We start from the raw sequence: 14,153 nt of genomic DNA, 5'->3' as shown, positions 1-14,153 counted from the left end.
ATAAAACTTATTAAAATTCCTGACATTGCTATACTGCCTTTCAGCTAGGTAAACTTTATATAGGCAAATATGTAGCATGTATAATAATTTCTATATAAAATATATCTATATAATACATCTATATAATAATTTCTATATAAATATAAATGAAGATTCTACATATACATAAGATTCATAGGATTCATCATTGAAAGGTAGCAACCTCGACGCCCTGAAATTTTAAGCCAACAGTGAATACCACCTTATCTAATTGAAACTGCTGGGAAGTTTGAGGAGAGACTGCAATAACTAAAAATGAATTTTTCTACAGTATCCTTTCTTGTGAAGAGTGACCAGGAATTTTAAAGCTAAAGTCTCCAAAGGTCATATTTACAAAGGTATTTGGGGCCTAAATCAATGGAAACCAGACACTTAACTCAGGCACTTTTATAAATCCCACTAGGCACCTATCTGCATCTTTAGGTGCCTAAATATCTTTGTAAATCTCAACCCAATAACCTAGTGCTCAAGCACCTTTCTGAGCACTAGCACAGTACTGATTCCAAGTAATGACTAACCCCATTTCCTGCAGAATACTGGGTTTTTCTTTGAAGTGTTCCATTCTGACACCCAGCAGTAGCCCTGAATTGCTTAGTTTGCGAGATCTGAAGAGATTATACCTCAAGGTGGTACAGTTTCATGCTACAGATCATTTTTAAGCTGTCTATACAGAATAATAATTTGCAGTATAAGGTCTCATCTCACCATTAATTCTTGGAAGTCTCAGTTCTATTCCCTCTCATATTCTTCCCATTAGAGAGGAATTGAGACACCACATGGACCGTAATGCCAACAATATACAGACAACACCATCACTACATCAAATGAAGATATTACCATTATACCAATGTCTAACAGAAATCAGCAACTGGCTAAAACAAAACAAAGATAAGGCAGAGGAGGTGATGGCTGGAAGAGCTGAAGGGATTACCTTAGACCTCCATCTTGGGCATTTGTGCTATAATCAAAATTTTGCAAAATCTCAGTTCTTTTGGACAAACTCACTGGTGGTTAGACACATTTCTCTACTATTTTCATCTCCAGCTGGATATTGTGCTCCTTCTGATCAGGTTCTGACATACCCATACTACAGTCACCAATAAACTTAGCTACTGCCACACACATTACACCTGGGGATGAAAACTGAAGCCATGAGGCAGCTGCAACTGGTTCAATGTACAGTGTCTCATTTAAGAAACACAGGTTGAGAGGAAAACATTACTCCAGGGCTTTTCACGCTCTCTCACCTCCTCCTCCAATACAGCATGCACTTCAAAATCCTACTGTAGATCTCCCAAGTCCTAAACGGGCTTGGGAGCCAACTCTCGGGAATGGACTATATTGTTCCACAACCCAGAAGGAGAGCTATGTTTAAATCGAGTACGGCTAGAGTGAGGCTTCCAAGATAAGAATCTTTAAGGTAGACTGATCTTTGAAACTCCATTTCTTAAGTATCAGATTGAGCTCAGATTTTATACCGCCTTTATAGTGACATAGAAATGTAGGGCTGGAAAGGACCACAAGAGATCATCCAGTCCATACCCACGTGCTGAACACAGATTGAGTCTTCCCACAACAAAAGAGCAAGAGCACGCACATCACAGTGATGTTTAAAAACGGGAAGCTGTGGCAAAAAAGCTCAGTCTTTTGAAATGGGCTTTTAGATTTTGTTCTCAATTTTACTAGTGCCAACACACCACAGCAATGGGTACACTAAATATACACACCTCAGATTTGAACTATTATTTGATAGAAACATAACTCAGTTTTTCAAACACAGCTATCTCATAGTGGTAATTTCTAAAATGAAAAACTAATCCTCTCTTGGATGACGTTTCAATATTATAATTATTACCGAAGTCCTCTGTAAGATATACTCAACATACTTATATTTACTACACAATGTTATTACAGAGTTACCATTTTATTTGCAATGAAACAGAAAAATTAAATGTTACTGTTCAGTAAAAACACAACTCCTACATCAGTTACTGTAAAAGGGAAACTTATTTTACAATATGATTTTAGTGATACCATGTCATTGTACAAATGATTTTTCCATACTTCTCAAATAAATGTTCTGTGGAAACTTTATATTTTAGCTATGAAACTAAACCAGTGGTCTAACAAAACAGATAAGATGCTGACTGAGCCCTTCTCACCAACAATGGGCTTGCTCCCTGTAGTATTTTCAGTTAGATAGCTGATTATATAAGGAGAAACAATATATTTTCTTACCATAATATAGGCATTTAGGAGGTACTCAGATAAAGTGAAAGGTGCCAAGTATTTCAAACAGAAATTTCAGTAATTTCTATTTCCTCCTTTCCAACATATAGGATAAGTAGTCCTTTTAGAACTTAATGAAAGAACAATAATGCAATGGCTGCACTAGAAATACTACAACAGCAGAGCTAGCTGCAGCACTACATCTACAGTGTAGACTCTACAGCAACAGGATAGGTTCTTCTGTTGTAGTAAATTCATCTCTCTAAGAGGCAGTAGCTAAATCGACGGAAGAATTCTTCAGTTGACCTAGGGATGTCTACACGAGAGCTTAGATCAACTTAATTACAACGCACAGAACGTGAAATTTTTCACAACCCTGAGCAATGTAGTTAAGCCAACCTAATTCTGTAGTGTAGACCAGCCCTACTTCAAAGTCAATCCCACAATTTAGGAAGAAGGCTGTGATGGTTTTTAAAAAAAAAAAAACAAAACAAAAAAACCAACCTGGTTTAGAGGGGAAGTGAAGGCAGCTGTTTAAAACAAAAAAACATAATAATATATAATAAATGGAAGAAAGTAAGTTGATAGTAATGAATATAAATCAGAAGTTAGGAATTGTGAAAAATTGATACGGGAAGCAAAGGAACACAAGGAGAAATCCATATCCAACAGAGTTAAAGACAATAAAAAGGAGTTTTTAAAAATATATTAGGAACAAAAAGAATCCTGACAAAGTTAATGGTCCATTTTTTGAGGGAAGCAGTAGAATGATTAATAATAATGCAGAGAAGGCAGAAGTGTTCAAGTGTTCAATAAATGTTTCTGTTCTATATTTGGGGAAAAGACAGATTATTTTAGTCTCATCTATGGAGGATGTTGAACAGCAACTATTAAAGTTAGACATTTTTAAACCAGCAGGTCCAGATAACTTGCATCCAAGAGTTTTAAAAAAGCTGGCTGTTGATCTTGATGGACCATTAATACTGATTTTCAATAAGTCCTGGAGCACTGTGGAAGTCCCAGAAGACTCGAAAAAAGCTAAATGTTGTGCCAGTTTTTAAAAAGGGTAAACAGGATGACCTGGGGAAATATAGGCCTGTCAACCTGACATCGATCTCAAGCAAGATACTGGAGTGGTTGACATGGAACTCAATTAATGAAGAATTAAAGGATGATAACATAATTAATGCAAATCAATTTGGGTTTATGGAAACCAGATCCTGTCAAATTAACTTGATATCTTTTTTTGATGAGATTACAAATTTGGTTGAAAAACTTAACAATATTGATATAATATACTTAAGACATGTGTAAGGCATTTGACTTAGTACCACACATTTAAATTAAAAAACTAGAACGATATAAAATTAACTTGGTACACATTAAATGGATTAAAAACTGGCTAAATGATAGGTCTCAAAATGCAATTGTAAACAGGGAAATGTAATCCAGCAGTTCTGCTTCCAGTGGGGTACTGCAGGGACTGATTCTCAACCCTATTTTATTTAACATTTTTATCAATGACCTGGAAGAAGACATAAAATCATCACTGATAAAGTTTGTAGATAACAAAAAAATTGGAGTGGTAAATAATGAAGAGGACAAGTCAAATATTCAGAATGGTCTGGATCGCATCATAAACTGGGCACAAACAATGTGCATTTTAATACATGTCAAACTGTAAAGATGATGGCCAGACCTACTGGTTGGAGCCATGGCGGTCAGGCCTACTGGTCGGAGCCAGGGGTCAGAGCCAGAATCAGGTGTCTAGAGTGGTGTTGGAGTGAGGCTGGAGTGAGAGGAAGGCTGGGACAGAACTAAGCACAGGCTAAGGCTTGGGGAGTCTGTTGCCACTATCAGGCAGGAGAGAGCTCCAAGCTCTGGAGTGATGTTAAGCAGAGAGCTGCTGTTCCTCCAGGGAAGTTTATATATCTGCCCTGCATTTGGCACTGGTGTGACCGCTGCTGGAATACTGGGTCCAGTTCTGATGCCAACAATTCAAGAAGGATTCCTATAAATTGAAGAGGGTTCAGAGAAGAACTATGAGAATGATTAAAGGATTAGAAAACAAGCTTTATAGTGATAGACTCAAAGTGCTCAATCTGTTTAGCTTAACAAAGATTGTAATTGAGTCACCCCTTAACTGTCTACAAGTATCTACAAAGGGAACAAATATTTAAAATGGGTTTTGCAGTCTATCAGAGAAAGGTGTAACATGATCCAATGGCTGGAAACTAAAGACAGACAAATTCAGACTGGAAATAAGGTGTAAATTTTTGACAGTGAGGGTAATTAGCCATTGGAACAATTTACCAAGGGGTGTGGTGGATTTTCCATTGCTGACAACTTTTTAAATCATGATTGGATGTTTTTCTAAAAGATATGCTTTAGGGATTATTTTGAGGAAGTTTTACAGCCTGTGTTATACAGGAGTCAGACTACATGATCACAATGGTCCCATCTTGCATTACAATCTATCAATCTATGAAAGAATTGAGTTTTGCATTTCGTTCTGAACACAGCAAGGTAAGTGATCATCTTTTTCCCCCTTCAATTTTTATAACTTTCAAACAACTCACATTCCCTTCCTTTTGTTAGAATGGACTGGTTTAGATCCTGTTGTACAAGCTGATTGCTGGTGAAATCAATGGACTCACACCAAAAATTAAATCTAGCTCTGTCTACCTTGCTGTTACAGAAAAAGTTAAATAAAACCCCAAACACATATGAAACAATGTAACAGAGGCAACCCATCAAATGCTAAACAATATGCATCCCTTTCCCTGGTAAGTAAACCAGTAAGCATGAAACATTATTGCTCCTGTTTCACATATTCATACAAAAGTGGAAATAGTATACGGTTTGTGAGGTTATTTTATTTGGTTTCCTTTCACTTTGTGCACTTTACAGGCCTTATTTTAGTTACCTAAAAATCAGAAGGAAAGATTGAATTTCATTAGTTTTGTTAGTCAATTGTCAAAGTTTCAAGAGTTATGATAGGATATGTACAAGAAAAGTAAACACTTGACTTATAGAACAAGCATTTGCAACTTCAAAACATACAATGAACTCCAAGTAAGTTTTAGAAGCATTACTTTTATGTCATTTTGTTTAAGTGGATTATAGAATGATTAGTTGGGGTTAAGCAAGATGATAATTTTTAAGAAGTTGTGATTCAAACACTCACATGGTTGCTGGGAACTGCATCCCCTGCCCCTTACTGGGATACTAATATTTATTTACCTACATTTTCCCCCCCTGAATATGTTACAAATAAGATTTATTGAAAAAATTGAAGTAACATTACATTGATATAGGCTAGTAACCATCAATAAATTTTTCCCCTCTTTCAACTCATTATCACTTCAGTTTTGTTTTCCCACCTCACCTCCCAATCTGTTGTGTTAACTTGAGAATACAACACTGCAATATAAACTAAAAAGTAAATATTTATGTTTCCACTGTACTGACTGTATGCTAAAGTTGTATACAAGATTCCTTGCAGGCCTTCATCTATTGGTAGAATTTAAAAAAATACTGTGGACTCAATGAAATCTCAAAAAACAAGGCTTTCCTAATTAGCCCACTAGGATGCTTTTTTGTATTAGTTTTTATTATTGATTTAAGAAGAAATTTGCAATAAAACAAGTTTTAAACAATTCTGAAACAAAACCTTGCACATTTGGCAAACAGCTTAGCTATCCCAGCACTCTGCTTCCTGTTTCATTAAGTTCTACCTCCATCTTCTGGACACATTTAAAATAGCAGAAATGAAAATTTTACCATTGTTAAGTACATTTTCAGGAACTGTTGACAGTTGAACTTCCATTACACAAAATTACTCATATAGAATATTATATACTCTCAGCCTAGTTATATGCATATTAAGAGGAGAATTTTTAAAAGTTACCATTACTATTAAATAGTTGCAATCGTGTACTAAAGCAAGACCCCAACAAAACAGTGAGGTGCTCACAATAAGTTAAAAAATTTACACGCAGTCGTTAAAATCATAGAAGTGGACGCTTAACATATCAATTCAATACAAGAAACTACAGTACATCAATGAAAACATTTAAGGTTCTGATTTATACAGGCAAAAGTTACAAAATACAGCCTTAACTCTGTTCCTATGAGAACAGATTACAAATAAAGTCTTATAATTATAAGACAAAATACTGTTTCTCAAATGCACAGTAGCAATTTGTAATACTGAATATTACTTTGTGCACCAACTGAAGCCCACTACAGACTTTTCTGTTAAGTGGATAATAAATCAAACACCACAAACACACTACAGAACAATTATAAGAGTAATAGTGGAAAAGTTACTGGAATGTACAGTCCACCCCCGTTGACAGCCCAGTTTGTTTTGTAGTTGACTGCCTCATCCTCTATACTACACCTGAAGAACTCAGTGCTGTTGCGTGAAAAACTGAAAACTATTTGGCTGTTGACCAAATTATTGAAATACATACTTAAGAGAATTTTTTAATCTGCTATACCAGTTTCATTATAATACTGAAAACAGTATAAATATACACGAATGAAGTATTAGATATCAAAAATAGTATGGCAGGTTGCAGGAAAATGATTCATTATACTGAATTTGAGAAATAGATTCTTACACTGAATAAACAAGGGGACAGAGTTATATAAGTTCAGGCAAAATCATTTCTGACTTCAGCACTCTAAAGTGCTATATTAATGTTCTCTTATTTAAAAAAAGATAACTAACTCTTCCTAATTACTTTTGAAAGAAAACGGAAAAGAAATTTCTTAATCTGACTAGGCAACATAGGAACACTACGACCCACACACCTGATGAGGTCCACAAGAGGGAGCCCCTCTCTAGCAAACATTATAAACTGTGAAGCATTTACTTTGCCAGCTGTGTAATAAATAAAATATACACTCCCATGGCCTGATCCAATTTCCACTGAAACACACAGTCTTTCCAACGATTCCAGAGGTCTTTGGATCAGCTCTCACTAGGTACTTTCACTAAAGTTTGCAATACACAGCTAATTTAGGTTCTACACGAGTGCATTGACTACTTTCACTTCAACCACTGTTAAACTACAGTCCACTTAGTGTATTTTAAGCACAAAGTGAGATTTTCAAAACTCATTGCTTAGCCAAATCAAAACAAAATATTCACTGAAAAATTCAAAGGCACTTCTCCTAAAGGGGAGCTATTTCTCTGCCAAATTTCAGATTTTCAACCTAAGCCATTCTGATGCTACAACTCTTCTAAAAGAATTTTTAAATTAGAATTTTAATTTATTAATGTCCTCATATACAAAAGTGGCAGAGTGACTTTTGTTTAAATTTTTCAGAACATTTCACCTTCAGTCAGAGAAGGGAAGATTTACTTTCTGACAGGATTATTGTTCTCATTTAGTATTTAGCAAAAGATTAAAAATCTATGTGGCTGACTGGTCACACAAAGGAGGTAGAGAAGAAAAGAGCTAGTCTACATGGCATATTCCTGCTTCCCTTGGGAATTAACATTTGATTTTTTTTTAGAATAGGGATGGCAAGGAATGTCTGTTTTACATCTATAAAGTATGGTGTGTCCACAGAGACATAAAATTAACCAAAATTTAGGTAACAAGGAAAAATTTCAACTAGTTTTCGAAATGTGAGGAGAGATGAAATGAAGGGAACAAAGAGAAAGGGAATGGAGCCTTAATATATTCCAAGAGCCAGATTATATAGTTTGCTACAAATTTCTTAGAGGATTTTTTTTGGGGGGGAGGGAGGGGCTGGGGGGGGATTAAGTTAATTTATAATTAACATACAAGAGCAAGATTAGATGGTGCCAGAGAAATAGGTGAAGAAAGTCTAAATCAGAGTACAGAGCTCTGAGAATGGATTTGAAGGAGGATATGGTGGGATGCTTGGCATAGAGAAAGAGGGAAACTATTCCTGATGTAGAGGTGAAAAGGCACTGTAATAAGTGGGTAAAGGAATCAAGATTTAAGAAGGGCAACCCACAAAATGATTATCAGGAAGAAATGAGAGCAAACATGTAGGCAGGCATGTAAGCCAAGTAAACTTCAGGCCAACATTATCTAACCTTCCACACCAAGTCTCACTGGAGAAGATCATAGAGCCTTGGCAGTGCCTGGCAGCCAAAAGCATCACATCTGTGAGCCAGCTGTATTGCCACAGATTGGGTGGTTTGTGCAGCTAAGAGAAGCACAAAGCAAAAAGCCCCCTGTACTGGATGCATGGGGTTTGGTTCTGGGACTTCTACAGATTCCAAGCCTGACCCCATTACCTGACTATACTACATCATGCAGAGGACAGGTATACTGCATGGAAAATGCAACTATCCTAGTTAGATGCAGAGTTTGGGTACATGTTCAGAGACAATGGCTTTTAATATGGAACAGAAATAAAGGGGAATGAAACAGGTTAGTGAAACATTTGGAAATTCTCAAAAGCAGGAAGCAACAGCTTGTCAAATTCATTTAAGAGATACTACATTCTAGGCTTAACCAACTAGAAAGTTTACCTTTTACAATACTGGGACTCTTCCGAACTGCATATCAATTTTAAGCCTCATCATTATCCAGCAAACAGTCTAAAGTAGAACTGGACACCTCTGCTTTTTTTTAAAACTCAGCAAATAGCTATCTTTTCTATTAGTAAATTGCCCCCTGACATCACAAGGTATGCTTTTTCCTCCATTAAAACCATCTAAATCCAATGACAATCACCAATTCCTCTCCAAACTGCATCGTCAAACTGCAGTATTTTAGCTGCTCGCAGGAGCTGCATCTACTATATGTCTGAAGAGCACTAAGCATGCTTACCATTATTTGAATTCTGGCAGCGCCCAAAGTTCTAGACGTTGCCAACACACAAGGAGACAAGTCTCTACCTTGAACAATTTCATTTTAACAAAATACCATAACAAACGTGGCAGGAATAAACAAAATATATAATTTTAAATACATGATTTACTTTTAAAAATAAAAGCAGTTCAAGACCACTGCTTCTCAATCCATCCATTGTTAGTTGGCAAATTTCTTTCATGAACCATTAACTGCATTTGAATAAATAAAAACAGATTTTTATCTCCAGATCCCTCTTTAGCTCACTGAATGTTACAACTACAGGTGAAAGAAAAGTCTTATTACAAGTTTCTAAGTTACTTAGCTTCCTGTAAAAGCAGTTCTTATACAAGTTTCTGTATGCAAGAACAGTAGCTTTTGGGTTCACTTCCTTAGTCTACATAACCCTCAAAAAAAAAAAAAAAAACAGTCAGAATGGTGAAGACTTGTAAATTCACTGCTGTGCATGAGATTACAAATGCCTAATTTATCAATAGCATATAAACCAAGAACATGTACAACTTTGAACCATTATACCATTAAGTATATAAAAACAAAAAGATCACTCAAAGCCAGTATATGCACTGGAAGTGGTATCTGTTAAAATGTACTTTAATTACTTTACGTAAGTACTAACCATGGATTAGAGAGCCATTTAACCACTGAATATAGTAGTTTTGTGGAAAAGAGAGCAGGATCTCATTGCTGATTATTGAGAAAGGAAGAAGCAGGACGGCACCAGCTGAAACTGCAAGAGTGAAGGTGCTCAAAAACAGCCTGGAAGTCAAAGAAATGTATCACTGTTACTGCCCATAACAACATGTTTCAAACAATGAAGTATTTAACCTAATTCATGGTGCTCATCTGAAAAATGTATAAAAAATGCACTAATTTTGAAAGGTCTTGCTTACAAAAGTATATCTACATCTTTACTTTTCAGATACCAAGTGATTTACAGAATTATCAAAATTATATAAAGTCAAAATAATTCATTCTTTGGGGGGGGGGGGGGGGGGAGATGGATTAGGATTTTTCTTCCCTAGGGATGGAACACATCCATGATTCCAACTCAATTAAGTATTTCAGCATGTAATACTTTTTGATCAGATACCTTTCCTTCAGGCTACTAACAAAAGTAGTGAGATTAGGTGAAGGAGAATTTGAAGGATACCACTCTCTGTTTCAAAGTGATTTAATGCAACTATTTATCACTAAAAAAGTCAACAGGATCACATTTGAACATGACTATTTAACCTACAATTGTAGATTTACTGTGTTTCTTTCTATACAAAGTACGGACCCATCATCATTTCATGGGCTAAAGATTATTTTTGTTGGCTGGGTAGTAGAATGAAGGGAAATCTCAAAATAAAAACAAAATAATCATTTAAAATTTTGAAGGGAAAAGTATACTGAGCTGAAAGACTCCAAATACAATTTACAGTAAGTGCCATCTTGTGGCTTTTAACTGAATTATATGCTTTTCAGGAACTCAAGGCCAATCAAAAGTTTATTGAAGCGTAATTTTGATGCTAAAACTGAACTCTATAATAATTTTCTAAACTGTGTAACTGAAAATTAAGGTATCTATTGGACTAAGATGCTCAAGGGGCAAATGTCAATAATGATATCTTTTTAATGTAGAATTCTCTCCTCCACCAGCCTCCTTCAATGAGAGTCCATTTCTACAAACCCTTACTCATTCCTGCAGTCATTATTCACAAGTAATTCCACTACAGTCAATATGACTACTTTTATGATGGAGGATTATAGGATCAGGCCAGTATCTAGTAAATTCTTAAAGGAAGATTAAATAGTTTAGGTCCAAAATGTGTTGTACCACAGAATGGTCCTAAATGGAAGTATAGCAATAAGAATCCTATAGTGTTAGTCTTCTTCAACCAAAATCCTGCTGATTAGTGTATGTGGAGCAGCATCAATGTGTGTGTTTGTGAAGTTAAAGTTTAATTAAAGGTAAAAAAAAAATCATTCACAGCTAATGAAAAAATGGTTACCTACCTGCTCGTAACTGTTGTTCTTCGAGATGTGTTGCTCATGTCCATTCCAGTAGGTGTGCGCACCCTATGCACAGTCATTGGAAGGTTTTTCCTTTAGCAATACCCATCCGGCTGGCTTAAACATCCCCTGGAGTTGTGCCACTATGGCACCATATGTAGGGCCCTGCCAACCCACCACCTGTTCGGTTCCTTCTTGCCAGCTGGCTCCAACAGAGGGGAAGGTGGGTGGGTCTTGGAATGGACAAGAGCAACACATCTCGAAGAACAAGTTACGAAAAGTAGGTAACCATTTTTAATTCTTTGTGTGCTTGCTCATGTCGATTCCAAGTATATGACTCCCAAGCTAACCATAGGAGGGGGGGTTGGAGCTCATGAAAATCACTGATTGAAGCACTGCTTTGCCAAATGCTGCATCGTTCCTGGCCTGTTGGGTAATGGCATAATGCAAGGTGAACGTGTGGATTGATGACCATGTGGCAGCCCTGCAGATTTCCTGTGAAGGGAGATGTGCCAGGAACACTGCCGAGGAGGCCTACGCCCTTGTGGAGTGCGCTGTCAGTTGTCAGGGCTGGCATTTTTGCCAGGTCATAGCAAGTTCTAATGTCAGACATAATCCACAATGAAATCTTCTGGTAAGGCACCAGGAGACCCTTCATCCTGTCTGCTACTGCAACAAAGAGTTGGTTTGATTTACGAAACTGTCTTGTCCTCTTGATGTAGAATGCCAGTGTCTGTGTGATATCTAAGGAATGGAGGCATCGTTCCCTGCTACTGGCATGTGGTTTGGGGAAGAATACTGGGAAGATGATGTCCTGGTTTGTATGAAACTTCCAACTTAGGGAGGAAGGCCAGATGGGGACGTGGCTGGACCTTGTCCTTATGGAATACCTTGTATGGGGGGCTGGATGTCAGGGCCTTGAGTTCAGAGAACCTCCTGGCTGTGATCATCGCGACCAGAAACGCCACCTTTCATGAGAGGTGGAAAAGCGAGCCTGTTGCTAAGGGCTCAAAGGGAGGCCCCATCAGCCTGGAGAGCACTAGATTAAGGTCCAGGTCGGTATAGGGCGATGAACCTAGGGAAGTCTATCTAGACCCTTGAGAAAATGTGTCACCAGCGGGTTGGCAAAGTCTGACTGGCCATCCACCCTAGGGTGGAACAAAGATATCACCACTAAGTCTATATTTAGGGACAATACCGCCAAACCTAGTTGTTTGAAGTGCAGCAGGTAGTCCAAGATGGAGGGTATTGATCTTTGCAGGGGTGTGGTGCCCTTCTGCACTGTCACTTCGAGAATCTCTTCCACTTGGCAAAGTATGTGGCCCTGCTGGATGGTTCCCTGTTGCCAAGGAGGACCTCTCTAACAAGCTCCAAGCATGTCGACTCTATAGGCCATGAAGCTTCCATGCTGTGAGGTGGAGAGATTCGAGGTTGGGATGCTGGAGACAGCTATGGTCCTAGGTGATTAAATCTGGCACTAGTGGAAGGGCAATTGGAGCAGCCACTGACAGTTCCAGTATCATTGTGTACCAGTGTTGTCAGGGCCAAGCTGGGGCTATCAGTATGATGGATGCTCTGCCCATCTTGACCTTGAGCGGGACTTTGTGAACGAGCGGAAAGAGAGCGAGGGGGGGAGAGGGAATGCCTAGAGCAGGAGGTCTGTCCAAAGCAGGAGAAATGTGTCCGTGACTGAGCCTGGGCTATGGTTCACAAATTAGCAAAACTGCTGACGCTCTCTGTTGAGTTTTGTCGTGAACAGATCTATCGGGGGAACTCCCCACCCTCAGAAAATGCTGTTTATGATGTCTGGACAGATAGACCACTCGTGGTTGCAGCAAGACCTGCTGAGATGGTTCGCCAGCTTGTTTTGGGATCCTGGGAGGTAGGATGCCTGTGAGTGTATCGAGTGGGCTACACAGAAGTCCTACAACTTGAGCAATTCATGGCAGAGGGGAGAGGAGTGTGCTCTTCCCTGTCTGTTTATATAAAACATCACTGTTGTGTCGTCTGTCATAACTGATACATATCTGCCTTCCAGATGGGATTGGAAGGTTTGGCAGGCCAAGCAAACTGCTTTCAGCTTCCTGACATTGATGTGAAGTGAGAGCTCTACTTGGGACCAGAGGCTTTGAGTCCTAAGGGTTTCTAAATGAGCCCCCACCCCAACGCAAACATGACCAGAGTCATCAAGGGCTGGGGCCTGGAGAAGGATACTCCCACATCTACCGACTGCAGATTGAGCCACCACAGAAGGGACTTGAGAACCCCACGGGAAGTGAAACTACCTTGTCCAAATTGTTTCATTTCGGGCGGCACATCGATACTAGCCAAGCCTGGAGAGATCCAAGTCAAAGACTCTCATGTCATACCACGTATGTGCAGGCAGCCATGTGGCTGAGCAGCTTCAAGCAGCTCCATGCCATCGTGGTAGGGAAGCGCCTGAGGTCTTTTATGATGGAACAAATAGTAAGGAAGAGAGACTCTGGCAGGTCCTGGCCTGAATGGAGTCCAAGGCAGCTCCTATAAATTCTATCCTCTGGGTAGGGGATAGTATTGACTTGGACATTTAGCAGTAGACCCAATATGCTGAAAGTCGACCGTATCAGGGACATATGAGCTGCATCCAAGGCAGCCTGCAGTGAGGTCCTCACTACTACCTTCCCCTCCTCTATGTCCTCTGCGAACTCCGCCCTGGAGTCGGCCATGAGTAGCTCCTTGAACTTTGACATGGCGTCCCATGAATTGAAGTTATAGCAGTTCAAGGTCATTTGCTGATTCATGATCCAAAGCTGGAGTCCCCTGGTGGAATCGACCTTCCTGCCGAAGGGATCCAGCTTCTTTGCATCCTTTGGCTTAGAAGGGCCCTACTGTCCCTGCCTTTCTTTCTCATTCACAGCCGCTACCACCAGTGACCCCGGCTGGGAGGTGAGTAGAGGTACTCGTAAACCTTTGAGGGTGCAAAATATTTCCTTTCAATCCCTTTAGCTATAGGGGATAGAGGCCGGCATCTGCCACACAGTCTTG

At 38.8% G+C, this 14,153-nt stretch overlaps 1 protein-coding gene across 3 annotated transcripts in view; it reads right to left on the bottom strand.

The window, feature by feature from the left end:
- Positions 1-14,153, bottom strand: part of LMBR1 (limb development membrane protein 1) — a 144,951-nt gene that overhangs the window by 86,270 nt on the left and 44,528 nt on the right. For all 3 annotated transcript variants that reach the window (XM_067542714.1, XM_067542716.1, XM_067542715.1), the window contains exon 4: positions 9,751-9,890. In XM_067542714.1, the coding sequence (XP_067398815.1) occupies positions 9,751-9,890 (140 nt within the window). The remainder of the gene's footprint in view (positions 1-9,750; positions 9,891-14,153) is intronic.

The sequence above is a fragment of the Emydura macquarii genome, unplaced genomic scaffold (assembly GCF_026122565.2).
Source record: "Emydura macquarii macquarii isolate MOO-44397 ecotype Brisbane River unplaced genomic scaffold, CSIRO-AGI_Emac_v2 contig_719, whole genome shotgun sequence".
Taxonomy (NCBI): domain Eukaryota; kingdom Metazoa; phylum Chordata; order Testudines; family Chelidae; genus Emydura; species Emydura macquarii.
The sequence above is the reverse complement of the archived record's forward strand: the minus strand, read 5'-3'. Positions and strand labels throughout refer to the sequence as shown.